This window comes from Petromyzon marinus, chromosome 70, assembly GCF_048934315.1.
Source record: "Petromyzon marinus isolate PM22_M1 ecotype Great Lakes invasive population chromosome 70, UKy_Petmar_22M1.pri1.0, whole genome shotgun sequence".
Taxonomy (NCBI): Eukaryota; Metazoa; Chordata; class Hyperoartia; order Petromyzontiformes; family Petromyzontidae; genus Petromyzon; species Petromyzon marinus.
This window is the reverse complement of record NC_133736.1, coordinates 5,405,074-5,432,365: the sequence shown is the minus strand read 5'-3', so window position 1 is coordinate 5,432,365 and position 27,292 is coordinate 5,405,074. Positions and strand designations below refer to the sequence as shown.

The window sequence follows — 27,292 nt, the reverse complement described above, 5'->3', positions numbered from 1 at the left end:
CACCCCCCACCATCACCCCACCATCACCCCACCATCACCCCCCCACCATCACCCCCCCCACCATCACCCCCCCACCGTCACCCCACCCCATCATCACCCCCCCACCATCACCCCTCCACCATCACCCCCCCACTGTCACCCCCCCACCATCACCCCACCCCATCATCACCCCCCCACCATCACCCCACCCACCATCACCCCCCACCCCACCATCACCCCCCCCCCACCATCACCCCTCCACCATCACCCCCCACCATCACCCCCCACCATCACCCCCCCACCATTACCCCCCCACCATCACCCCCCACCATCACCCCACCCACCATCACCCCCCACCATCACCCCCCCACCATCACCCCCCCCACCATCACCCCCCCACCATCACCCCCCCACCATCATCACTCCCCCACCCCACCATCACCCCCCCACCCAATCATCACCCCACCATCACCCCCCCACCATCACCCCACCCCATCATCACCCCCCCACCATCAACCCCCCACCATCACCCCCCCACCATCACCCCACCCCATCATCACCCCCCCACCATCACCCCACCACCATCACCCCCCACCCCACCATCACCCCCCCACCATCACCCCCCCACCATCACCCCCCCACCATCACCCCCCACCATCACCTCCCCACCATCACCCCCCCACCATCACCCCCCACCATCACCCCACCATCACCCCACCATCACCCCCCCACCATCACCCCCCACCATCACCCCCCCACCATCACCCCCCACCATCACCCCACCATCATCCCACCATCACCCCCCCACCATCACCTCCCCCACCATCACCCCCCCACCATCACCCCCCACCATCACCCCACCCCACCATCACCCCCCCACCCAATCATCACCCCACCATCACCCCCCCACCATCACCCCCCCACCATCACCCCACCCCATCATCACCCCCCCACCATCACCCCCCCACCATCACCCCCCCACCATCACCCCCACACCATCACCCCACCCCATCATCACCCCCCCACCATCACCCCACCACCATCACCCCCCACCCCACCATCACCCCCCCCACCATCACCCCCCACCATCACCCCCCCAACATCACCCCCCACCATCACCCCCCCACCATCACCCCCCCAACATCACCCCCCACCATCACCCCCCACCATCACCCCACCATCACCCCCCCACCATCACCCCACCATCACCCCACCATCACCCCCCCACCATCACCCCCCCAACATCACCCCCCACCATCACCCCCCACCATCACCCCCCCAACATCACCCCCCACCATCACCCCCCACCATCACCCCACCATCACCCCCCCACCATCACCCCACCATCACCCCACCATCACCCCACCATCACCCCCCCACCATCACCCCCCACCATCACCCCACCCACCATCACCCTCCACCCCACCATCACCCCCCCACCATCACCCCCCCACCATCACCCCCCACCATCACCCCCCCACCATCACCCCCCCACCATCACCCCACCATCACCCCACCATCACCCCCCCCCACCATCACCCCCCCACCATCACCCCCCCCCACCATCATCACTCCCCCACCCCACCATCACCCCCCCACCCAATCATCACCCCACCCAATCATCACCCCACCATCACCCCCCCACCATCACCCCCCCACCATCACCCCACCCAATCATCACCCCCCCACCATCACCCCCCCACCATCACCCCCCCACCATCACCCCCCCACCATCACCCCACCCCATCATCACCCCCCCACCATCACCCCACCACCATCACCCCCCACCCCACCATCACCCCCCTACCATCACCCCCCCACCATCACCCCCCACCATCACCCCACCATCACCCCACCATCACCCCCTCACCATCACCCCCCCACCATCACCCCCCACCATCACCCCACCCACCATCACCCTCCACCCCACCATCACCCCCCCACCATCACCCCCCACCATCACCCCCCCACCATCACCCCCCCACCATCACCCCCCACCATCACCCCACCACCATCACCCCCCCACCATCACCGCCCCACCATCACCCGCCCCACCATCACCCCCCCACCATCACCCCCCCACCATCACCCCCCCACCATCACCCCCCCACCATCACCCCCCCCCATCATCACCCCCCCACCATCACCCACCACCATCACCCCCCACCCCACCATCACCCCCCTACCATCACCCCCCCCACCATCACCCCACCCCATCATCACCCCACCCCACCATCACCCCACCACCATCACCCCCCACCCCACCATCACCCCCTCACCATCACCCCCCCACCATCACCCCCCACCATCACCCCACCCACCATCACCCTCCACCCCACCATCACCCCCCCACCATCACCCCCCACCATCACCCCCCCACCATCACCCCCCACCATCACCTCACCATCACCCCACCATCACCGCCCCACCATCACCCGCCCCACCATCACCCCCCCACCATCACCCCCCCCACCATCATCACTCCCCCACCCCACCATCACCCTCCCACCCAATCATCACCCCACCATCACCCCCCCACCATCACCCCCCCACCATCACCCCCCACCATCACCCCCCCACCATCACCCCCTCCCCGTCCCACAACCCACTTGGTTAATTTTTCCACTGCCGCATCTGAACCGTGCTGGGGCCGTGCTGTTACCGTAGCAGCGGTAACCACGACGATAACGACAATCACAACGACAATGATAACCACAACGTGTGTGCGTGTGTCTGTGCGTGTGTGTCTGTGCGTGTGTGTGTGTCTGTGTGTGTGTCTGTGCGTGTGTGTGTCTGTGTGTCTGTGCGTGTGTCTGTGCGTGTGTGTGTGTTTGTGTGTGTGTGTCTGTGCGTGTGTGTGTCTGTGTGTGTGTCTGTGCGTGTGTGTGTGTCTGTGCGTGTGTGTGTGTCTGTGTGTGTGTGTCTGTCTGTGTGTGTGTGTGTGTGTCTGTGCGTGTGTGTGTCTGTGCGTGTGTCCGTGCGTGTGTATATCCGTGCGAGTGTGTGCCCGTGCGTGCCCTTGCGTGCATGCCCGTGCGTGCGTGTGTGTCCGTGCGTGTGTGTCTGTGCGTGCGTGTGTGCCCGTGTGTGCGTGTGTGTCCGTGCGTGTGTGTGTCCGTGCGTGTGCGTATCCGTGCGAGTGTGTGCCCGTGCGTGCCCGTGTGTGTGTATGTCTGTACGTGCCCGTGCGTGTGTGTTTCTGTGTGTGTCTGTGCGTGTGTGTGTCTGTGCGTGTGTGTGTCTGTGCGTGTGCGTGTGTCTATGCTTGTGTGTGTGTCTGTGCGTGTGTGTGTCTGTGTGTGTGTGTGTCTGTGCGTGTGTGTGTGTCTGTGTGCGTGTGTCTGTGCGTGTGCGTGTGTCTGTGCGTGTGCGTGTGTCTGTGCGTGTGCGTGTGTCTGTGCGTGTGTGTCTGTGTGTGTGTGTGTCCGTGCGTGTGTGTGTCCGTGCGTGTGTGTGTGTGTCTGTGTGTGTGTGTGTGTCTGTGTGTGTGTGTGTCTGTGCGTGTGTGTGTCCGTGCGTGTGTGTGTGTGTCTGTGTGTGTGTGTGTGTCTGTGTGTGTGTGTGTCTGTGCGTGTGTGTGTCCGTGTGTGTGTGTGTGTGTCCGTGTGTGTGTGTGTGTCCGTGTGTGTGTGTCTATGCGTGTGTGTGTGTCCGTGCGTGTGTGTGTGTCTGTGTGTGTGTGTTTCTGTGCGTGTGTGTGTGTGTCCGTGTGTGTGTGTGTGTCCGTGTGTGTGTGTCTATGCGTGTGTGTGTGTCCGTGCGTGTGTGTGTGTCTGTGTGTGTGTGTGTGTGTCTGTGTGTGTGTGTGTCTGTGTGTGTGTGTGTCTGTGTGTGTGTGTGTGTGTCTGTGTGTGTGTGTGTCTGTGTGTGTCTGTGTGCGTGTGTGTTTCTGTGTGTGTCTGTGCGTGTGTGTGTCTGTGCGTGTGTGTGTCTGTGCGTGTGCGTGTGTCTATGCTTGTGTGTGTGTCTGTGCGTGTGTGTGTCTGTGTGTGTGTGTGTCTGTGCGTGTGTGTGTGTCTGTGTGCGTGTGTCTGTGCGTGTGCGTGTGTCTGTGCGTGTGCGTGTGTCTGTGCGTGTGCGTGTGTCTGTGCGTGTGTGTCTGTGTGTGTGTGTGTCCGTGCGTGTGTGTGTCCGTGCGTGTGTGTGTGTGTCTGTGTGTGTGTGTGTGTCTGTGTGTGTGTGTGTCTGTGCGTGTGTGTGTCCGTGCGTGTGTGTGTGTGTCTGTGTGTGTGTGTGTGTCTGTGTGTGTGTGTGTCTGTGCGTGTGTGTGTCCGTGTGTGTGTGTGTGTGTCCGTGTGTGTGTGTGTGTCCGTGTGTGTGTGTCTATGCGTGTGTGTGTGTCCGTGCGTGTGTGTGTGTCTGTGTGTGTGTGTTTCTGTGCGTGTGTGTGTCTGTGCGTGTGTGTCTGTGTGTGTGTGTGTCTGTGTGTGTGTGTCTGTGTGTGTGTGTGTCTGTGTGTGTGTGTGTCTGTGTGTGTGTGTGTGTGTCTGTGTGTGTGTGTGTCTGTGTGTGTGTGTGTCTGTGTGTGTGTGTGTGTGTCTGTGTGTGTGTGTGTCTGTGTGTGTCTGTGTGTGTGTGTGTCTGTGTGTGTGTGTCTGTGTGTGTGTGTGTCTGTGTGTGTGTGTGTCTGTGTGTGTCTGTGTGTGTGTGTGTCTGTGTGTGTGTGTCTGTGTGTGTGTCTGTGTGTGTGTGTGTCTGTGTGTGTGTGTGTGTGTCTGTGTGTGTGTGTGTCTGTGTGTGTGTGTCTGTGTGTGTGTGTGTGTCTGTGTGTGTGTGTCTGTGTGTGTGTGTCTGTGCGTGTGTGTGTCTGTGCGTGTGTCTATGCGTGTGTGTGTGTCCGTGCGTGTGTGTGTGTCTGTGTGTGTGTGTGTCAGTGTGTGTGTCTGTGTGTGTGTGTGTGTGTCTGTGTGTGTGTGTGTGTCTGTGTGTGTGTGTGTCTGTGTCTGTGTGTGTCTGTGTGTGTGTGTGTCTGTGTGTGTGTGTGTGTGTCTGTGTGTGTGTGTCTGTGTGTGTGTGTCTGTGTGTGTGTGTGTGTGTGTCTGTGTGTGTGTGTGTCCGTGCGAGCAGCGGACTTTGGCTTCTGCGCCCAGATCACGCCGGAGCAGAGCAAGCGCAGCACCATGGTTGGCACCCCCTACTGGATGGCGCCCGAGGTGGTGACACGCAAGGCCTACGGGCCCAAGGTGGACGTCTGGAGCCTGGGCATCATGGCCATCGAGATGGTGGAGGGAGAGCCTCCATACCTCAACGAGAACCCGCTCAGGGTCAGTGGGGTGGGGTGGGTGGGTGGGTGGGTGGGTCGGTGGGTGGGTTGGTGGGTGGGTGGGTGAGTGAGTGAGTGAGTGGGTGAGTGGATGGGTGGGTGATTGGGTGAGTGAGTAAGTGAGTGGGTGAGTGAGTGAGTGGGTGGGTGAGTGAGTGAGTGGTTGGGTGGGTGAGTGAGTGAGTGGGTGGATGGGTGGGTGAGGGAGTGGGTTGGTGGGTGAGTGAGTAGGTGGGTGAGTGGTTGGTTGGGTGGGTGAGTGGTTGGTTGAGTGGTTGGGTGGGTGGGTGGTTGAGTGGGTGGGTGGGTGAGTGGGTGGGTGGGTGGGTGAGTGTGTGAGTGGTTGGGTGGGTGAGTGGTTGGGTGGGTGAGTGAGTGAGTGGGTGAGTGGATGGGTGGGTGAGTGGGTGAGTGAGTAAGTGAGTGGGTGAGTGAGTGAGTGGGTGGGTGAGTGAGTGAGTGGTTGGGTGGGTGAGTGAGTGAGTGGGTGGATGGGTGGGTGAGGGAGTGGGTTGGTGGGTGAGTGAGTAGGTGGGTGAGTGGTTGGTTGGGTGGGTGAGTGGTTGGTTGAGTGGTTGGGTGGGTGGGTGGGTGGTTGAGTGGGTGGGTGGGGGAGTGTGTGAGTGGTTGGGTGGGTGAGTGGTTGGGTGGGTGAGTGAGTGAGTGAGTGGGTGAGTGGATGGGTGGGTGAGTGGGTGAGTGAGTGAGTGGGTTGATGGGTGGGTGGGTGGGTGAGTGAGTGGGTTGGTGGGTGGGTGGGTTGGTGGGTGGGTGAGTGAGTGGGTTGGTGGGTGGGTGAGTGAGTGGGTTGGTGGGTGGGTGGGTTGGTGGGTGAGTGAGTAGGTGGGTGGGTGGGTGAATGAGTGGGTGGATGGGTGGGTGAGGGAGTGGGTTGGTGGGTGAGTGAGTAGGTGGGTGAGTGGTTGGTTGGGTGGGTGAGTGGTTGGTTGAGTTGTTGGTGTGGGTGGGTGGGTGGTGTTGAGTGGGTGGGTGGGGGAGTGTGTGAGTGGTTGGGTGGGTGAGTGGTTGGGTGAGTGAGTGAGTGAGTGAGTGTGAGTAGGGTGAGTGGAGGGTGAGTGAGTGAGTGGGTGATTGATGGGTGGGTGGGTGGGGTGAGTGAGTGGGTTGGTGGGGTGGGTGGGTTGGTGGGGTGGGTGAGTGAGTGGGTTGGTGGGTGGGTGAGTGAGTGGGTTGGTGGGTGGGTGGGTTGGTGGGTGAGTGAGTAGGTGGGTGGGTGGGTGAATGAGTGGGTGGATGGGTGGGTGAGGGAGTGGGTTGGTGGGTGAGTGAGTAGGTGGGTGAGTGGTTGGTTGGTTGGGTGAGTGGTTGGTTGAGTGGTTGGGTTGGGTGGGTGGGTGAGTGGTTGAGTGGGTGGGTGGTGGGGAGTGTGTGAGTGGTTGGGGTGAGTAGTGGTTGGGTGGGTGAGTGAGTGAGTGAGTGGGTGAGTGGATGGGTGGTGAGTGGGTGAGTGAGTGAGTGAGGGTTGATGGGTGGGTGGGTGAGTGAGTGGGTTGGAGGGTGGAGTGGGTTGGGGGTTGGAGTGAGTGAGTGAGTTGGTGAGTGAGTGGTGGTGGGTGGGTTGTGGGTGAGTGAGTAGGTGGGGTGGGTGGGGTGAATGAGTGGGTGGATGGGTGGGTGAGGAGTGGGTGGGGGTGAGTGAGTCAGGGTGGGTGAGTGGTTGGTTGGGTGGGTGAGTGGTGGTTGAGTGGTTGGGTGGGTGGGTGGTTAGTGGGTGGGTGGGTGAGTAGTGTGAGTGGTTGGGTGGGTGAGTGGTGGTGGTGAGTGAGTGAGTGAGTGGGTGAGTGGATGGGTGGGTGAGTGGATGTGAGTAAGTAGTGAGTGGAGTGGGTGAGTGGGTGGTGAGTGAGTGTGAGTGGGGTGGTGGGTGATGAGGGTGAGTAGGTGGTGGTGGAGTGGTTGGTGGGTGGTTTGGTTGAGGTGGTTGGGTGGGTGGGTGGTGAGTGGGTGGGTGGGTGAGTGTGTGAGTGATTGGGTGGGTGAGTGGTTGGGTGGGAGAGTGAGTGAGTGAGTGGGTGAGTGAGTGGATGGATGGGTGAGTAAGTGAGTGGGCGAGGTGGGTGACTGTGTTTGTGTGAATGAGTGGCTGGGTGAGTGGGTGTGTTGACTGAGTGTGTGTGTGTGTGGCAGGTGAGTGAGTGAGTGTGTGTGAGAGTGGTGCCGGACGGGCAACTCTGTTGTGACCACCACAGGGGCTAAACAGGGGCTCTGGACGGGTGCGAGGGGCTGGTAACCCCTCCACCTTCAAAAATTTACCACTAAACCACGTCTAAAATATCTAACTAATAAGCTTGTGCCGGAGGCCCGGGGGGACAGGCGTCTATGACGTCTCCTGGCCAAACCCCAATTGGCGGAGCCAGGAGATTGAATCTCTACCCTTGGGGCTCCTCCAAAAACAACGAAAAGCCACTACGTGTGGCCACGTGGAATGTTCGAATGCTCACTGCGGAGGAGAGGCTGCCACTCCTCTGTCAGGAGCTGGACCGGTACCGCCTGGATCTCTGTGGCATTCAGGAGGTCCGGTGGACCGGTTCTGGCTCCTGCCACCATGAGGGGTGGACAGTCCTCTACTCGGGGCAGCAGACTGCCAAACAACAGGGTGTGGCTCTTCTTTTGAACAAAAGAATGAAGGGGGCGTGGGAGCGTGACGGTGAGGTGTGGGAAGCTGTAAGCTCCAGGCTACTTTGGGATCGCCTTCCCATCAATCGGAGGTGAGGAATGGTGGTCGTGGTTACTTATGCCCCCACCGAAGACGAACATCCGTGGAGGGATGCAGGCAAAGCCGATGAGTCAGATGCCTTCTATGACCTCCTGTCACAGGTGCTGGCTAAAGTGGCCCCTCGGGATAGAGTCATCTTGTTGAGTGACTTCAATGCCCGAGTGGGTCATGATGCTGGCACCTGGTCTGGAGTGATCGGAGGACATGGGCCAGATCAGCTCAATAACAACGGTAGGAGGCTGCTAGATTTTTGTGCAGCCCATGGGCTTGTAATTACCAACACGCTGTTCCGGCATCGGCGCATCCACACAACATCATGGATGCATGCCGGGTCCAAGCAAGAACATCTGCTGGACTACATAGTGACGGACCAGCGGATGCGGGCCCATGTCCTTGACACCAGGACCTACCGTGGAGCAGATCTGCCCTCTGAGCATCGACTTGTCATCTGTAAGATGCGCCTGCCATTCTCCCGCTCCGGTGGTGGGTGTACACCCAGGACCCCATTCCAACCTAAAGTGGCCTTGTCTCAGTTATCTGATGAAAGTTGTAAGCGAGAATTTCATCATCGCCTGTGGCTGGGGTTGGCATCGTCCCCCACTCCTCCTGATATCGAGGGTAATGGGCGAGGTTTAGGACTGTGACTCATGCAGCTGCATTGGCTGCTTTGGGTACGCGGTCCAGACACCCCCAGAGACCCTGACTGACAGAGGAGGTGTTCAGGATAGTTGAGATAAAGCGACAGGCCCACTGTCATCGACTACAGAATCCCACGTCAGAGAATGAGGAGGCTTACCGCAGCCTTCGCTCGGAGGTTCGAAGAACCGTGAGGCGCTGCAAGGATGGGTGGTGGTCGCGGGTTGCTGAGGAGATGGAGTCTGCCTCAGTGGCCCGCGATCACAAATCTCTATTTAACTCCATCAAAAAAGTAACCTGCAGCGCCACACTTATTACCATCATTAGGGGAAAAAACGGTGATCCAATCTCCGACCCCCAGGAACAGGTTTGCAGATTTGCTGAGCATTTCTGTGAGGTCCTGGGGGAGGGAAAATCCCTCAGCCAAGAAAACATCGTGGCACAAAGTGGGGATGACCCTGCTGAGGCTGCTGTGCCTCAAATATTGGAAGAAGTCACCCCCTGTGAGTGGCTAGCTGAGGTGCCATCTGTTGAGGAAGTACTGAAGGTGATCCAGAGTCTGAGACCAGGAAAGGCAGCGGGCAGAGATGATCTCCCAAGCAAAATGCTGAGGGAGGGTGGCGTTTGTGCACAGACTGCCCTATATTACATCATAACCACAGTCTGGACCACTGGACGGGTTCCGCAGGATTGGAAGGATGCCCTGGTGGTCCCCATCTTTAAGAAGGGGGACCGCACTGACTGTAACAACTACAGGGGCATCTCACTCCTCATTGTGCCGGGAAAGGTCCTGGCAAGGATTATTCAACATTGCCTTGCCAGGCACGCTGAGGAGAGGCTTGCGGAGCCCCAATGTGGTTTCAGAAAATGGCGGTCCTGCACAGATGCCATATTTTCTGTCCGTCTGCTACAGCAGAGGTGTAGGGAATTCCAGCAAGACCTACATCTCTGCTTTATTGACCTGGTCAAGGCCTATGATACCATCAGTAGGCCTGGGCTCTGGGTTGTTCTTCATGCTTTTGGAGTACCTGACCCTCTGCTCACGATCGTTAAGGACCTTCATAATGGTGAGCGGGCCCGGGTAAAACTACGTGGCCGGGAGTCAGAGCCATTCACTGTACACCTTGGGGTGCGACAGGGATGTCCTCTGGCTCCCACTTTATTTAACATCTATTTTGACCACGTAGTTCGTGAAACCTTCAATAGCTGTACCGGGGGAATCTCCATATGGTACAGATATAATGGGAGGCTGATCGATGCCCAGGTGCAGTCAAGGGATGGCTCCCTATTGCTCAACCACGTTATGTATGCCGATGCTTTGGTAATAGCTGCTCATTCAGAGGAGGAGTTGGAGATGCTGCTGCTGAGACTGGAGCGTGCCACTAAGAGATGGGGCCTTACCATCAGCCCCACCAAAACTAAACACCTGCCTGGGTATTTTGTACCATCAGACACTCCACCCCCACAACTCCCAATCGGTGATGGGGCAGTTGTGGAGAGAGTGGAGAGTTTCCCATACATGGGCAGTATGCTTATGACCGGCTCCAGTTTAACAGCAGAGGTCTCACTCCGAATCAGTCGAGCGGCAATATCTTTTCATCGGTTGCGTAACGCTGTGTGGAAGCTACCTGGTCTGTCGCTCCGCAGTAAGCTTCAGGTCTTCTCGGCCACGGTCATTCCCTCCCTTCTCTACGCTGGCAAAACGTGGACCCCCCTAATGGAACATCTTTGCTGGTTAGAAACATTTAGGCTAGCCTGCCTACGATCCATCCTGGGTTTAACCAGGCTGGATTGTGTGAGGAGCTCACAAATCCTTGAAAGATCTGGGCAAGGTCCCATCGGTGAGCTCCTCCAGCAGGCAAGGCTGCGTTGGCTGGGTCATGTAGCCCGCATGCCCAGCCACCGCATGCCGAATCAGCTTTTGTTTGGCCGGATCGAGGGGGCTAAACGGGCGCGGCACGGGCTAGAGAAGAGATGGAGTGATGTGGTACAGGAGGACGTGGAGCTGAGTGGACTTGCCGATGACCGGTACCAGCGGCGTCAAGATCGGCCTCTGTGGAGGAGGCTCGTGAAGGACGCTGCTACTGGGCAGTTGGAGGCAGTCGCCTTCCAACAACAACGGAGGGCGGAGGAGCGACGCTCACAACAACGAGCGGAGCGCCGGGTGGCTAAAGCACAGCGGGTTGGCACAGTAGGGGGGCACAGGTGGTGCATCAGCCAGTCATCTCAGTCAGTCGACCCGTGGCACCTGCTGGGTCTGCCCCGTGACCTCCTGCCAGCGAGCGTTCGACACTTCACGTGGCAGCCTCAACGTGCACGTGGTCTGGCACAAGCATCGTGGTGACGTCACCGCCACTTAGTGGCGAATGGCGGTTGTTGTTGTTGTTGTGTGTGATTGAGCGGGTGGGCGAGTGTCTGCGCGTGCCCTTCCCCCCGTGATTCCCCCGTGCCCCCCCCGCCCCCCACGTCCCCTACAGGCGCTCTATCTGATCGCCACCAACGGCACGCCAGAGCTGCAGAACCCCGAGAAGCTTTCCGGCGTCTTCCGAGACTTCCTCAACCGCTGCCTCGAGATGGACGTTGAGAAGAGAGGCTCAGCTAAGGAGCTGCTACAGGTGAGCCGAGAGACCCACAGACTCATCACACAGAGACCCACAGACTCACTACACAGAGACCCACAGACTCACCACACACAGACCCACAGACTCACCACACAGAGACCCACAGACTCACCACACAGAGACCCACAGACTCATCACACAGAGACCCACAGACTCACCACACACAGAGACACCCACAGACTCACCGCACAGAGACCCATAGACTCATCACATAGAGACTCACAGACTCACCACACAGAGACCCACAGACTCACCACACAGAGACCCACAGACTCACCACACAGAGACCCACAGACTCACCACACAGAGACCCACAGACTCATCACACAGTGACCCACAGACTCATCACACAGTGACCCACAGATTCATCACACAGACTCACCACACACAGAGACACCCACAGACTCACCACACACAGAGACCCACAGACTCACACACACACAGAGACCCACAGACTCACCACACACAGTGACCCACAGACTCACCGCACAGAGAGTGTAGACGTGGTCGCTGTGTCTGTGTGCAGCACCCATTCCTGAAGCTGGCTAAGCCCCTTGCCAGCCTCACCCCCCTCATCCTCGCCGCCAAGGAGGCCGCCAAGAACAATCACTGAGCCCTCGCGGCGGCCACGGGCCACCACGGCGGTGGCGACGGCGGTGACGAGACGAAGATTCATGAGAGGAGGAAGAGGAGGAGGAGGAGGAGTTGGTGGTGGTGGTGGTGGTGGTCATGGCGGTCATGGTGCTGGTGGTGGTGGCGATGATGATGGTAGAGATGGTGGTGGTGGTGGTGGTGGCGATGGTGGAGATGGTGGAGATGGTGGTGGCGGTGATGGCGGGCGAGGTGATGATGACGATGATGGTGATGACCGTGGTGGTGGTGGTGATGAAGACGATGATGGTGATGACCGTGGTGGTGGTGATGATGACGATGATGGTGATGACCGTGGTGGTGGTGGTGGCGGTGGCGATGACGATGACCATGGTGGTTATGATGACGATGACGATGATGGTGATGACCGTGGTGGTGATGGTGATGGTGATGATGACGATGATGGTGATGACCGTGGTGGTGATGGTGGCGGTGATGACGACGATGGTGATGACCGTGGTGGTGATGGTGACGGCGGTGATGACAATGACGGAGGGTCGACATGAACGGCCTGCACGGCCGTCAGCTCCCTCCGGCTGATCCGTCGTCGGCGGAACCGATCCCCGCTTCACGGCCGACGAGGTTGGCCGACGAGGTTACCCCCCGGGTCACGTGGGTGGTCCTGGGCCTGCCGCCGTCGCTTGGGCCTGCCGCTCGTCCACACGTTCTGCCGTTCAAACGTCGGCTCTACATCGGGCCTTTTGTGTTTTTGTTCCTCTGTTACTCTCTCTCTGTGTGTGTCTCTCTGTGTGTGTGTCTCTCTGTGTCTCTGTGTGTGTGTCTCTCTGTGTGTGTGTGTCTCTCTCTGTTTGTGTGTCTCTCTATGTCTCTGTGTGTGTGTCTCTGTGTGTGTGTGTGTCTATCTGTGTGTGTCTCTCTGTGTGTCTCTGTGTCTCTCTCTGTGTGTCTCTGTATGTGTGTGTGTGTCTATCTGTGTGTGTCTCTCTGTGTGTCTCTGTGTGTGTGTGTCTCTCTCTCTGTGTGTGTCTCTCTATGTCTCTGTGTGTGTCTCTCTCTGTGTGTGTGTGTGTCTATCTGTGTGTGTCTCTCTGTGTGTCTCTGTGTGTGTGTCTCTCTCTATGTGTCTCTCTCTGTGTCTCTCTCTGTGTCTCTCTCTGTGTGTCTCGCTGTGTGTGTGTCTATCTCTGTGTGTCTCTCTGTGTGTCTCTGTGTGTGTGTGTCTCTCTGTGTGTCTCTCTCTGTGTGTGTCTCTCTGTGTGTCTCTCTCTGTGTCTCTCTCTGTGTGTCTCTCTGTCTCTCTTTGTGTGTGTGTCTCTCTGTGTGTCTCTCTGTGTGTCTCTCTCTCTGTGTATCTCTGTCTGTCTCTCTCTCTGTGTGTCTCTCTCTGTCTCTGTCTCTGTGTATCTGTGTATCTCTCTCTGTCTCTCGCTCTGTGAGTGTCTCTCTCTGTGTGTCTGTCTCTGTGTGTGTCTCTGTATCTCTGTGTGTGTCTCTCTTTGTGTCTCTCTGTGTGTCTCTCTGTGTGTCTGTCTCTCTCTCTGTGTCTCTCTGTGTGTCTCTCTGTGTGTCTGTCTCTCTCTGTGTGTCTCTCTGTGTGTCTCTCTGTGTCTCTCTGTGAGAATCTCTCTCTGTGTGTCTGTCTCTGTGTGTGTCTCTGTGTCTCTGTGTGTGTCTCTCTGTGTGTCTCTCTGTGTGTCTGTCTCTCTCTGTGTGTCTCTCTGTGTGTCTCTCTGTGTCTCTCTCTCCGTGTGTGTCTCTCTTTGTGTATCTGTCTCTCTGTGTGTCTCTGTGTGTCTCTCTGTCTATCTGTCTCTTTCTGTCTCTCTCTGTCTCTCTCTTTCTCTCTCTCTGTGTGTCTCTCTGTGTATCTGTCTCTCTGTGTATCTCTCTGTTTCTCTCTGTGTGTCTCTCTGTGTGTCTCTCTCTGTGTGTCTCTCTCTGTGTGTATCTCTGTCTCTCTCTCTGTGTCTCTCTCTGTCTCTTTCTGTCTCTCTGTGTGTCTCTCTCTGTCTCTTTCTTTCGCTCGCTACGGCCACGGCCGACTCCATCCGGATGTGGGGTGCTGGGCGAGCCGGCGTGCGGGCGAGCGGACGGGTGAGCGGGCGAGTGAGCGGGTGAGCGAGCGGGCGAGTGAGCGGGTGAGCGAGTGAGTGAGCGGGTGAGTGAGTGAGTGAGCGAGTGAGTGAGTGGGCGAGTGAGTGAGCGAGTGAGTGAGCGGGTGAGTGAGCGGGCGAGTGAGCGAGCGAGCGAGTGAGTGGGCGGGCGAGTGAGCGGGTGAGTGAGCGGGCGAGTGAGCGGGTGAGTGAGCGGGTTAGAGGGTGAGTGAACGAGCGAGTGAGCGGGTAGAGCCCATTGGCATCCACCTCATCTTGCCGAACGGCGTCACGGCATCCCCGTCGTTAGTGTAGCGGCAGACTGTTGGGGACAAGCGCTGTTAGTAGCGAGGAGCGGCGTCTACGAAGGCACGCGAGGCGGTGGGTGGGTGTGGTTGAGTGGGTTGGGTGGGTGGTGGTGGTGTGGGTGGGTGGTGGTGTGTGTGTGGGTGGTGATGTGTGTGTGGGTGGTGGTGTGGGTGGTGGTGTGTGTGTGGGTGGTGGTGTGTGTGTGGGTGGTGGTGTGTGTGTGTGGTGGTGTGGGTGGGTGGGTGGTGGTGTGGGTGGGTGGTGGTGTGGGTGGTGGTGGTGTGGGTGGTGGTGGTGTGGGTGGTGGTGTGTGTGTGGGTGGTGATGTGTGTGTGGGTGGTGGTGTGTGGGTGGGTGGGTGTGTGTGTGGGTGGTGGTGTGGGTGGTGGTGGTGTGTGTGTGGGTAGTGGTGTGGGTGGTGGTGTGGGTGGTGGTGGTGTGTGTGGGTGGTGGTGTGTGTGGGTGGTGGTGTGGGTGGGTGGTGGTGTGACTGTGTAACCCGTTCACCGCCAAACCTCGTAACGCGTGCACAGCGGTTATGAGCGTTAATTTTATTTAGAGGTGGGAGTAGTAGCAGTAGTAGTTGTAGCAGTTGTAGTAGTTGTAGTAGTAGCAGTAGTAGTAGCAGTTGTAGCAGTTGTAGTAGTAGTAGTTGTAGTAGTAGCAGGAGTAGTAGTAGCAGCAGAAGTAGCAACAGCAGTAGTAGCAGCAGTTGTAGTAGCAATAATTCAAGCAGTAATAATAGCAGCAGTAGTTGTAGCAGTTGTAGTAGTTGTAGTAGTAGCAGTTGTAGTAGTAGCAGTAGTAGTAGTTGTAGTAGTTGTAGCAGTAGTAGTAGCAGTTGTAGTAGTAGCAGTTGTAGTAGTAGCAGTTGTAGTAGCAGGAGTAGTAGTAGCAGCAGAAGTAGCAACAGCAGTAGTAGCAGCAGTTGTAGTAGCAATAATTCAAGCAGTAATAATAGCAGCAGTAGTAGTAGCAGCAGCAGTAGTATTAGCAGTTGTAGTAGTAGTAGCAGCAGCAGCAACAGCAGTAGTAGCAGCAGTAGTAGTAGCAGCAGCAGTAGTAGTAGCAACAGCAGTAGTAGTAGCAGCAGTAGTAGTAGCAGCAGTAGTAGCAGTAGTAGCAGCAGCAGTAGTAGTAGCAGCAGTAGCAGCAGCAGTAGTAGCAGCAGTAGTAGCAGCAGTAGCAGCAGCAGTAGTAGTAGCAGCAGTAGTAGCAGCAGTAGCAGCAGCAGTAGTAGCAGCAGCAGCGGTAGTAGCAGCAGTAGCAGCAGTAGCAGCAGTAGTAGCAGCAGCAGTAGTAGTATTAGCAGCAATAGTAGCAGCAGCGGTAGTAGCAGCAGTAGTAGTAGCAGCAGTAGTAGTAGTAGCAGCAGCAGTAGTAGCAGCGGTAGTAGCAGTAGCGGCAGTAGCGGCAGCAGCGGTAGTAGCAGCAGGAGTAGCAGCAGCAGTAGCAGCAGCAGTAGCAGCAGCGGTAGTAGCAGCAGGAGTAGTAGCAGAAGCAGTAGTAGCAGAAGCAGTAGTAGTAGCAGCAGCAGTAGTAGCAGAAGCAGTAGTAGTAGCAGCAGCAGCTGTAGTAGCAGCAGCGGTAGTAGCGGCAGTAGTAGTAGCAGCAGTAGTAGCAGCAGTAGTAGTAGCAGCAGTAGCAGCAGCAGCTGTAGTAGTAGCAGCAGTCGTAGTAGCAGCAGCAGCAGTAGTAGCAGCAGTAGTAGTAGCAGCAGTAGTAGCAGAAGTAGTAGCAGCAGCAGTAGTAGCAGCAGTAGCAGCAGCAGCTGTAGTAGTAGCAGCAGTCGTAGTAGCAGCAGCAGTAGTAGCAGCAGTAGTAGTAGCAGCAGTAGTAGCAGCAGTAGCAGCAGTAGTAGTAGTAGCAGCAGCAGTAGTAGCAGCAGCAGTAGTAGTAGCAGAAGTAGTAGTAGCAGCAGCAGCAGTAGCAGCAGTAGTAGCAGTATTAGTAGTAGTAGCAGTAGTAGCAGCAGCAGTAGCAGCAGCAGTAGTAGCAGCAATAGTAGCAGCAATAGCAGTAACAGCAGTAGTAGTAGTAGCAGCAGCAGTAGTAGCAGCAGCAGCAGTAGTAGCAGCAATAGCAGTAACAGCAGTAGTAGTAGCAGCAGCAGTAGTAGCAGCAGCAGTAGCAGCAGCAGCAGTAGCAGCAATAGCAGTAATAGTAGCAGCAGTAGTAGTAGCAGCGCCGCTGTTTTGAGAAGACACCTCACTGTCACCGCAGACAAGTGTATCGACACGACCGCCGCTACGATAGCTCGTGGGGTGGGTGGGGGGTGGTGGTGGGGGGTGGGGGAGAGCCTCGGTACCCAGAAAGTTGTTTTGAGTTTTTCCTCCGACTCCGTACGTCATCGGAACGGGACAAGAGTTTAACTTGTCTGTGGGTGGCAAGTGCTGGGCAGTAGCGAGTAGCAGCAGCACCCGCGAAGGCTACCGGCGCTGTGGTGGTGGTTGTCCGGCGCCGCACCCGGCCGCCTTTGTCTCCCCCCGTGGCGATGCTTTATACGCACCGAGTGCTCACTTGAGGCCGAGTCGACCTAGGGGGAGGCTCGGGAACGGTTCGGAAAATCGTCACCGGTGTTGACCCCGAGGGGGGCTCGAACCGGGGCTCGCCGCTATGCTGCTGCCGCTCCCCGCCTTATGCGCACGGCATTGTTAACCGGGGCGGCCTGGCGGATTCGCATCGCGAATCCTCCCACGCGAACGGCAAACGCCACCGCCAGGTGGCAGGGACGGTGTCGTCATCGTCAGCGTCGTGATCACCGTCGTCGTCATCGTCGTCATCATTATCGTCGTCATCATTATCGTCGTCAGCATCGTCATCATTGTTGTTGTCAGCATCGTCGTGATCACCATCGTCATCGTCGTCATCATTATCGTCGTCAGCATCGTCATCATTGTTGTCGTCATCATCGTCGTGATCACCGTCATCATCGTCGTCATCATTATCGTCGTCAGCATCGTCATCATTGTTGTCGTCAGCATCGTCGTGATCACCGTCGCCGTCATTATTGTCGTCAGCGTCATCATCATTGTTGTCGTCATCATCATCGTCGTGATCACCATCGTCATCATTGTTGTCATCGTCGTCAGCGTCGTCATCATCATTGTTGTCGTCATCATCATCGTCGTCATCACCGTCGTCATCATTATCGTCAGCGTCGTCAGCGTCGTCATCATCATTGTCATCATCGTCGTGATCACCGTCGTCATCATCATCATTGTTGTCGTCATCGTGATCGCCGTCGTCCTCGTCGTCGTCATCATTATCGTCGTCAGCGTCGTCATCATCATTGTTGTCATCATCATCGTCGTCGTGATCACCGTCGTCATCATTGTTGTCATCGTCGTCAGCGTCGTCATCATCATTGTTGTCATCATCGTCGTGATCACCGTCGTCCTCGTCATCGTCATCATTATCGTCGTCAGCGTCGTCATCATCATTGTTGTCATCATCGTCGTGATCACCGTCGTCCTCGTCATCGTCATCATTATCGTCGTCAGCGTCGTCATCATCATTGTTGTCATCATCATCGTGGTCATCGTCGTCGTCATCATTATCATCATTATCGTCGTCAGCGTCGTCATCATCATTGTTGTCATCATCGTCGTGATCACCGTCGTCGTTATCGTCGTCATCATTATCGTCATCGTCGTCAGCGTCGTCGTCATCATTGTTGTCATCATCGTCGTCCTCATCGTCATCATTATCGTCATCGTCGTCAGCATCGTCATCATCATTGTCATCATCATCATGGTCATCGTCGTCCTCATCGTCGTCATCATTATCGTCGTCAGCGTCGTCATCATCATTGTCGTCATCATCATGGTCATCGTCGTCCTCATTATCGTCGTCATCATCGTCGTCATCATCATCGTCATCATCATCATGGTCATCGTCGTCATCATCACCGTCATCGTGAAGATGGTCGCGTAGGCCTCACTGCTGCTGCTGCTCCTTCGTTGCTTTGCTTCTCAATCCGCTTGTCCTCGTGACACTACTATGCACTATTCACTACTACACTATACACTACACTACTATACACTACTATGCACTATTCACTACTACACTATACACTACTATACACTACTATACACTACACTGTACACTACTATGCACTATACACTACTACACTACACTATACACTACTATACACTACACTATACACTACTAAACACTACACTATACACTACACTACTATACACTACCATACACTACTACACTACTATGCACTATACACTACTACACTACACTATGCACTACACTACTATACACTACACTATACACTACACTACTATACACTACTAAACACACTATACACTACACTACTATACACTACACTACTCTACATGATGCAATACTATACACTACACTACTATACACTACACTACTATACACTACACTACTATACACTACACTACTATACACTACACTACTATACACTACACTACTATACACTACACTACTATACACTACACTACTATACACTACACCACTATACACTACACTACTATACACTACACTACTATACATTACTATACACTACACTACTATACACTACACTACTATACACTACACTACTATACGTGATGCACTGCTGTACACAGACTCATGATACATATTACTATACACTACTACTGTATACACTACTACACTACACTATACACTACTATACACTACACTACTCTACGTGATGCACTGCTGTACACAGACTCTAGCTCTACATTACTATACACTACTACTGTGTACACTACTACACAACTATACACTACTACACTACTATACACTACACTACTATACACTACACTACTATACACTACACTACTATACACTACACTATACACTACACTATACACTACTATACACTACACTACTATACACTACACTATACACTACTTTACACCACTACTATACACTTTACTACTATACACTACACTACTATACACTACACTACTATACACTACACTACTATACACTACACACTTCTATACACTACACTCCTATACACTACGCTATACACTACTATACACTACACTATACACTACATCTATCTGGTTGGTGCCCCAAGTGTCGGGGATCCAACTTACCACCAGGTGGTGATCAGTTGACAGCTCTGCCCCCCTCTTCACCCGAGTGTCTGGAACATACGGCCTTAGGTCCGATGATACAACTGTGTAGTCAATCATTGACCTTCGGCCCGAGGTGCTCTAATACCAACTACACTAATGAGCATCCTTGTGTTCGAACACAGTGGTTGCTATTGACATTCTGTGACTAGCGCAGATTTCCAATAACAGCTCACCGTTCGGGTTCAGATCGGGGGGGGGGGGGGACCCATTCCTCCCAAATCACGTCTCTCCAAGCGTCTCCATCATTTCCCACGTGACCATTGAAGTCGCCCAGTGAGACTTTGGAGGCGGTAGGTCAGCACTTCATTGAGCGTGGCACTCTATCGAGCGCAGCACCCACCGTCTCGGAGAATGCCGATTACTCTGAACTGCTGTTTGGTGCATAATCACAGACCAGTCAGAGTTTTCCTTTTCTGAGACCCGAAGCCTCATTGAGGCGACCCACGCGTCTGCGGGTACAAGCTCCTACTGAGCAGCGCGCCCAGCCGGGGGGCTTGCGAGTATCCCCCACCAGGGCTTGCTCTGGAAGAGGAGAGAGACCACTCCCGATCGAGAAGCGTGGTTCCAGCGCCAATGTTGTGCGCGGAGGTCGAGACCGACCACTACACGTCTCGTCGGTAACCTTTCCCGCCTCCTCCACCGGCTCCCTCCAGCGACGTGACATTCCACGTCCCAGTAGCCCAGTGTCCCATCGCCAGGCTCCAGTAGGTCCAAGACCATCCCTCTCCGTGCCGTACTGGCATCGCACGCCAGCCCTCCCACCCTCACCCTTCGCCCAGCGGACGGTGGGGTCCCATGCGAGTAGCCATTTCGGCCTGGGCCCGACCGGGCTACGTGGGTCACCTGGCCACCAGGTGCTTGCCGGCAAACACCACCGCCTGGCCTTGCTCCAGAGGGGTTTCCCGGTGTATCTTGTCCGGGCGAGGTTCTCTGATTTTCACATTTTATAACCATTCATGGGGGGCTTTTGTCGGGACCGGTATTTGTCCGGAACCTCCCCCCAGGTATGTTCACCAAAGGGAGACTCTTAACCAGGAGAACAAGACTCCAGGCGACTTAGCTGTGAGGGTTATTGGAACACACAAATCCCACTGCCATGATGAGGTTACGATCCTGTTTCTGCTTTTATTGCTCCTGCTGCTTCTATTGCTTCTACTGCTTCTACTGCTTTTGTTTCTGGTTTTACTGCTTATACTGCTTCTGCTGCTCATACTGCTTCTGTTTCTGGTTTTACTATTTCTACTGCTACTACTTCGGCTGCTTCTTCTGCTACTGCTACTTTTACCACTTCTATTTCTACTGCTTCTTCTAATTCTACTGCATCTGCTTCTACTGCTTTTACTTCTACTACTGATTCTGCTTCTACTGCTTCTACTGCTTCTAGTTCTGCATTAGTGATTCTACTTCTGCTTATACTACTTCTATTGCTTCATGCTTCTTCTACTTTTACTGCTTCTACTTCTACTGCTCCACTGCTTCTGCTTGTACTGCTTCTACTGCATCTGCTTCTACTGCTAATGCTTCTACTGCTTCTGCTTCTACTGTTTCTCCTTGTACTGCTTCTACTGCTTATACTGCTTCGACTGCTTCTACTACTTCTACTGCGTCTACTACTACTTCTACTGCTTCTACTACTGCTTATAGTTTTACTACTTCTACTGCTTCTACTTTTACTGCTTCTACTACTGCTTATAGTTTTACTACTTCTACTGCTTCTACGTTTACTGCTTCTACTGCTCCACTGCTTCTATTTCTACTGCTTCTACTTGTACTGCTTCTGCTTCTAATGTTTCTGCTGCGTCTACTGCTTCTACTTCTCTTGTCGCTTCTACTGCTGCTACTGCTTCTATTGATTCTCCTGCTTCTACTTCTTCTACTGCTAATGCTTCGACTTTTAATGTTTCTACTTCTACTGTTTCTGCTTCTACTGCTGCTACTGCTTCTACTGCTTCTACTTTTACTGATTCTCCTACTTCTACTACTTATACTGCTTCTACTACTTATACTGCTTCTGCTTCTACTGCTTCTACTGCTTCTACTACTTATACTGCTTCTACTACTTATACTGCTTCTACTACTTATACTGCTTCTACTTCTACTGCTTCTACTTCTACTGCTTCTACTGCTTCTACTACTTATACTGCTTCTACTGCTTCTACAACTTATTATACTGCTACTGCTTCTACTGTTTCTGCTTCTACGTCTACTGCTTCTACGTCTACTGCTTCTACTACTGCTTCGACTGCTTCTGCTTCTACTACTTCTGCTACTTCTTATGCTTCTACTACTTCTACTGTTTCTACTTATACTGCTTCTACTGCTTATACTGCTTCTACTTCTACTGCTTCTACTGCTACGTATACTGCTTCTACTGCTTCTACTACTTCGACTGCTTCTACTGCTTGTACTGCTTCTACTGCTTGTACTGTTTGTACTGCTTCTACTGCTTGTACTGCTTCTACTCTTGTACTGCTAATGCTTATAATTTTACTGCTTCTACTGCTTCCACTACTGCTACTGCTTCTACTGCTTCTACTGCTTGTACTGCTAATGCTTATTATTTTACTGCTTCTGCTCTTTCTACTGCTTTTACTGCTTCTACTGTTCCTCTGCTTCTGCCGCTTCTACTTCTACTGCTTCTAATTCTTCTGCTTCTACTGGTACTGCTTCTACTGCTTCTACTGCTACTTCTACTGCTTCTGAATCTGCTGCTTCTACTGCTTCGACTTTTACTGCTTCTTCTGCTTCCACTGCTTCTATTTCTACTGCTTCTACTTGTACTGCTTCTGCTTCTAATGTTTCTGCTGCGTCTACTGCTTCTACTTCTCTTGTCGCTTCTACTGCTGCTACTGCTTCTATTGATTCTCCTGCTTCTACTTCTACTGCTAATGCTTCGACTTTTAATGTTTCTACTTCTACTGTTTCTGCTTCTACTGCTTCTACTTTTACTGATTCTCCTACTTCTACTACTTATACTGCTTCTACTACTTATACTGCTTCTGCTTCTACTGCTTCTACTTCTACTGCTTCTACTACTTATACTGCTTCTACTACTTATACTGCTTCTACTACTTATACTGCTTCTACTGCTACTTCTACTGCTTCTACTTCTACTGCTTCTACTTATACTGCTTCTACTGCTTCTACAACTTATTATACTTCTACTGCTACTGCTTCTACTGCTTCTACTGCTTCTACATCTACTGCTTCTACTACTGCTTCGACTGCTTCTGCTTCTACTACTTCTGCTACTTCTTATGCTTCTACTACTTCTACTGTTTCTACTTATACTGCTTCTACTGCTTATACTGCTCCTACTGCTTCTACTTCTACTGCTTCTACTGCTACGTATACTGCTTCTAGTGCTTCTACTACTTCGACTGCTTCTACTGCTTGTACTGCTTCTACTTCTACTGCTTGTACTGTTTGTACTGCTTCTACTGCTTGTACTGCTTCTACTCTTGTACTGCTAATGCTTATAATTTTACTGCTTCTACTGCTTCCACTACTGCTTCTACTGCTTGTACTGCTAATGCTTATAATTTTACTGCTTCTGCTTTTTCTACTGCTTTTACTGCTTCTACTGTTCCTCTGCTTCTGCCGCTTCTACTTCTACTGCTTCTAATTCTTCTGCTTCTACTGGTACTGCTTCGACTGCTTCTACTGCTTCTGCTACTTCTACTGCCTCTGAATCTGCTGCTTCTACTGCTTCGACTTTTACTGCTTCTACTACTCATACTGCTTCTAATGCTTCTGCTTCTACTACTGCTTCTACTGCTTTTACCGCTTCTGCTTCTACTACTTCTACTGCTCCACTGCTTATACTTCTATTCCTTAAACGTTTACTGATTCTACTACTCATACTGCTTCTAATGCTTGCTTCTACTACTGCTTCTACCACTTCTACTGCTTCTACCGCTTCTGCTTCTACTGCTTCTACTTCTACTGCTTCTACTACTTATACTGCTTCTGATTTTACTACTACTACTGGTTCTACTTCAACTGCTTCTGTTTCTACTGATTCTACTGCGTCTAATGCTTTTACTGCTACTGCTTCTTATGCTACTGTTTCTTTTACTTTAACTGCATCAACTGCTTCTACTTTTACTGATTCTACTACTGCTACTGCTTCTATTTCTTCCGCTTCTCCTGATTCTACTTCTGCTTCTACTACTGCTTTTATTGCTTCATGCTGCTTCTGCTACTACTGCTAATGCTTCTACTGCTTCTGCTACTACTGCTTCTGTTTCTACTGATTCTGCTGCTTCTACTGCTTCTAATGCTTCTACTGGTACTGCTTCGACTGCTTCTACTGCTTCTACTACTGCTTCTAATGCTTCTACTGCTTCTGATTCTGCTGCTTCTACTGATTATAATGCTTCTACTTTTACTGCTTCTATGTCTACTGCTTGGACTTGTACTGCTTTTGCTTCTGCTTCCACTACTTCTACTGCTTTTGCTTCTACGGCTTCTGCTTTTACTGCTTCTACTGCTCCACTGCTTCTACTGCTTCTACTTCTACTGCTCCACTGCTTCTACTTCTATTCCTTAAACTTTTACTACTTCTACTGCTTCTACTACTCATACTGCTTCTAATGCTTCTGCTTCTACTGCTTCTGCTTCTACCACTTCTACTGCTTCTACTTCTATTCCTTAAACTTTTACTGCTTCTACTGCTTCTACTACTCATACTGCTTCTAATGCTTCTGCCACTTCTACTGCTTCTACTGCTTCTACTGCTTCTGATTTTACTACTACTACTGGTTCTACTTCAACTGCTTCTGTTTCTACTGATTCTGCTGCTTCTACTGCTTCTACTTCTAATGCTTCTACTGCTACTGCTTCTACTACTGCTTCTACTGCTTCTGATTCTACTGCTTCTAATGCTTCTACTGCTTCTGATTCTACTGCTTATAATGCTTCTACTTTTACTGCTTCTATGTCTACTGCTTCTACTACTGCTACTGCTTCTACTACTGCTTCTACTGCTTCTACTACTTCTACTGCTTCTGATTCTACTGCTTCTACTACTTATACTGCTTCTGATTCTGCTGCTTCTACTGCTTATAATGCTTCTACTTTTACTGCTTCTATATCTACTGCTTCGACTTGTACTACTTCTGCTTGCTTTTGCTTCCACTACTTCTACTGCTTTTGTTTCTACGGCTTCTCCTGCTTTTACTGCTTCTACTGCTCCACTGCTTCTACTTCTACTGCTTCTACTTCTATTCCTTAAACTTGTACTGCTTCTACTGCTTCTACTACTCATACTGTGTCTCTAATGCTTCTACTGCTTCTACTGCTTGTACTGCTAATGTTTTTGCTGCTTCTGCTACTGCTTCTACTGCTGCTTCTGCTGCTTCTGATTTTACTACTTCTACTACTACTGCTTCAACTGCTTCTGTTTCTAATGATTCTGCTGCTTCTACTGCTTCTAATGCTTCTACTGCTACTGATTCTTATGCTACTGTTTCTTTTACTTTAACTGCTTCAACTGCTTCTACTTTTACTGCTTCTACTACTGCTACTGCTTCTATTTCTTCCGCTTCTCCTGATTCTACTTCTGCTTTTACTACTGCTTTTATTGCTTCATGTTTCTACTGCATCTACTGCTAATGCTTCTACTGCTTTTGCTACTTCTGCTTCTACTGCTTCTACTGATTCTGATTCTACTGCTTCGACTGCTGCTACTGCTTCTACTCCTGATTCTACTGCTTCTAATGCTGCTACTGATTCTGCTGCTTCTACTGCTTATAATGCTTCTACTTCTACTGCTTCTACTTTTACTGCTTCTATGTCTACTGCTTCGACTTGTACTGCTTTTGCTTGCTTCTGCTTCCACTACGTCTACTGCTTTTGCTTCTACGGCTTCTGCTTTTACTGCTTCTGCTGCTTCTACTTCTACAGCTCCACTGCTTCTACTTCTATTCCTTAAACTTTTACTGCTTCTACTGCTTCTACTCATACTGCTTCTAATGCTTCTACTGCTTCTACTACTTCTACTGCTTCTACTGCTTCTACTACTCATACTGCTTCTACTGCTTGTACTGCTTCTACTGCTTCTGATTTTACTACTTCTACTACTACTGGTTCTACTGCTTCAACTGCTTCTGTTTCTACTGCTTCTGCTGCTTCTACTGCTTCTACTGCTTCTAATGCGTCTAATGCTACTGTTTCTTTTACTTTAACTGTTTCAACTGCTTCTACTTTTACTGCTTCTACTACTGCTTCTATTTCTTCCGCTTCTGATTCTACTTCTGCTACTGCTTTTATTGCTTCATGCTTCTACTCCTTCTACTGCTAAAGCTTCTACTGCTTCTGCTACTACTGCTTATGATTCTGCTGCTTCTACTCCTTCTACTGCTAATGCTTCTACTGCTTCTACTGGTTCTGTTTCTACTACTTCTAATGCTTCTCCTTTTAATGCAATTGTTTCTATATCTACTGCTTCTACTGATACTGCTTCTACTGCGTCTGTTTCTACTGCTACTGCTTCTATATCCACTAGTTCTACTGCTTCTACTTTTAATGCTTATACTGCTTCTTTTACTTTAACTGCTTCTGCTTCACCTCATACTTTTACTGCTTCTCCTGATTCCACGTCTACTACTACTGCTTCTGCTTATACTGTTTCTACTGCTTCTGACTCTACTGCTTCTGCTGCTTCTACTTCTACTGCTTCTACTGCTACTGATTCTACTTCTGTTTCGACTGCTGTTACTGCTTCTACTGCTTCTGCTACTACTGCTTCTGCTTATACTGTTTCTACTGCTTATGATTCTACTGCTTCTGCTGCTTCTACTGCTACTGATTTTACTTCTGTTTCTACTACTGCGACTGCTTCTACTGCTAATGTTTCTACTGCTTCTGCTACTACTGCTTCTGCTTATGCTGTTTCTACTGCTTCTGATTCTACTGCTTCTACTGCTACTTCTATTTCTTCCGCTTCTACTGATTCTGCTTCTACTACTGTTACTGCTTCTACTGCTAATGCTTCTACTGCTTCTGCTACTACTGCTTCTACTTCTTCTGCTTCTACTGATTCTGCTACTACTGCTTCTGCTTATGCTGTTTCTACTGCTTCTGATTCTACTGCTTCTACTGCTACTTCTATTTCTTCCGCTTCTACTGATTCTGCTTCTACTGTTACTGCTTCTACTGCTAATGCTTCTACTGCTTCTGCTACTACTGCTTCTACTTCTACTGCTTCTACTGATTCTGCTACTACTGCTTATACTGTTTATACTGCTTCTGATTATACTGCTTCTATTTCTTCCGCTTCTACTGATTCTACTGCTTCTACTACTGCTACTGCTTATACTGCTAATGCTTTTATTGCTAATGCTTCTACTGCTTCTGCTACTACTTCTACTGCTTCTTCTACTGCTTTTACTGCTTCTGCTAATGCTTTTATTGATTCTACTACTACTTCTGCTACTGCTGCTTCTGTTCCTGCTGCGTCTACTGCTTCTTGTATGTACTCACAACAACGAGCGGAGCGCCGGGCGGCTTACCGCTGGGGAGCGGTGGTGTAGTGGTCAGCACTGGGGAGCGGTGGTGTAGTGGTTAGCGCTGGGGAGCGGTGGTGTAGTGGTTAGCGCTGGGGAGCGGTGGTGTAGTGGTTAGCGCTGAGGAGCGGTGGTGTAGTGGTTAGCGCTGGGGAGCGGTGGTGTAGTGGTTAGCGCTGAGGAGCGGTGGTGTAGTGGTTAGCACTGGGGAGCGGTGGTGTAGTGGTCAGCGCTGGGGAGCGGTGGTGTAGTGGTCAGCACTGGGCAGCGGTGGTGTAGTGGTCAGCACTGGGGAGCGGTGGTGTAGTGGTCAGCACTGGGGAGCGGTGGTGTAGTGGTTAGCGCTGGGGAGCGGTGGTGTAGTGGTCAGCGCTGGGGAGCGGTGGTGTAGCGGTTAGCGCTGGG

At 52.4% G+C, this 27,292-nt stretch overlaps 1 protein-coding gene across 1 annotated transcript in view; it reads left to right on the top strand.

The window, feature by feature from the left end:
* The window catches only part of LOC116957110 (serine/threonine-protein kinase PAK 3-like), a 97,907-nt gene extending 83,547 nt beyond the window's left edge, over window positions 1–14,360 (top strand). Inside the window, exons 14-16 of the mRNA XM_076055228.1 lie at window positions 5,047–5,243; window positions 11,093–11,230; window positions 11,763–14,360. Of these exons, the coding sequence (XP_075911343.1) occupies window positions 5,047–5,243; window positions 11,093–11,230; window positions 11,763–11,849 (422 nt within the window). The 3' untranslated portion in view covers window positions 11,850–14,360. The remainder of the gene's footprint in view (window positions 1–5,046; window positions 5,244–11,092; window positions 11,231–11,762) is intronic.
* Window positions 14,361–27,292: the final 12,932 nt, after the last annotated feature.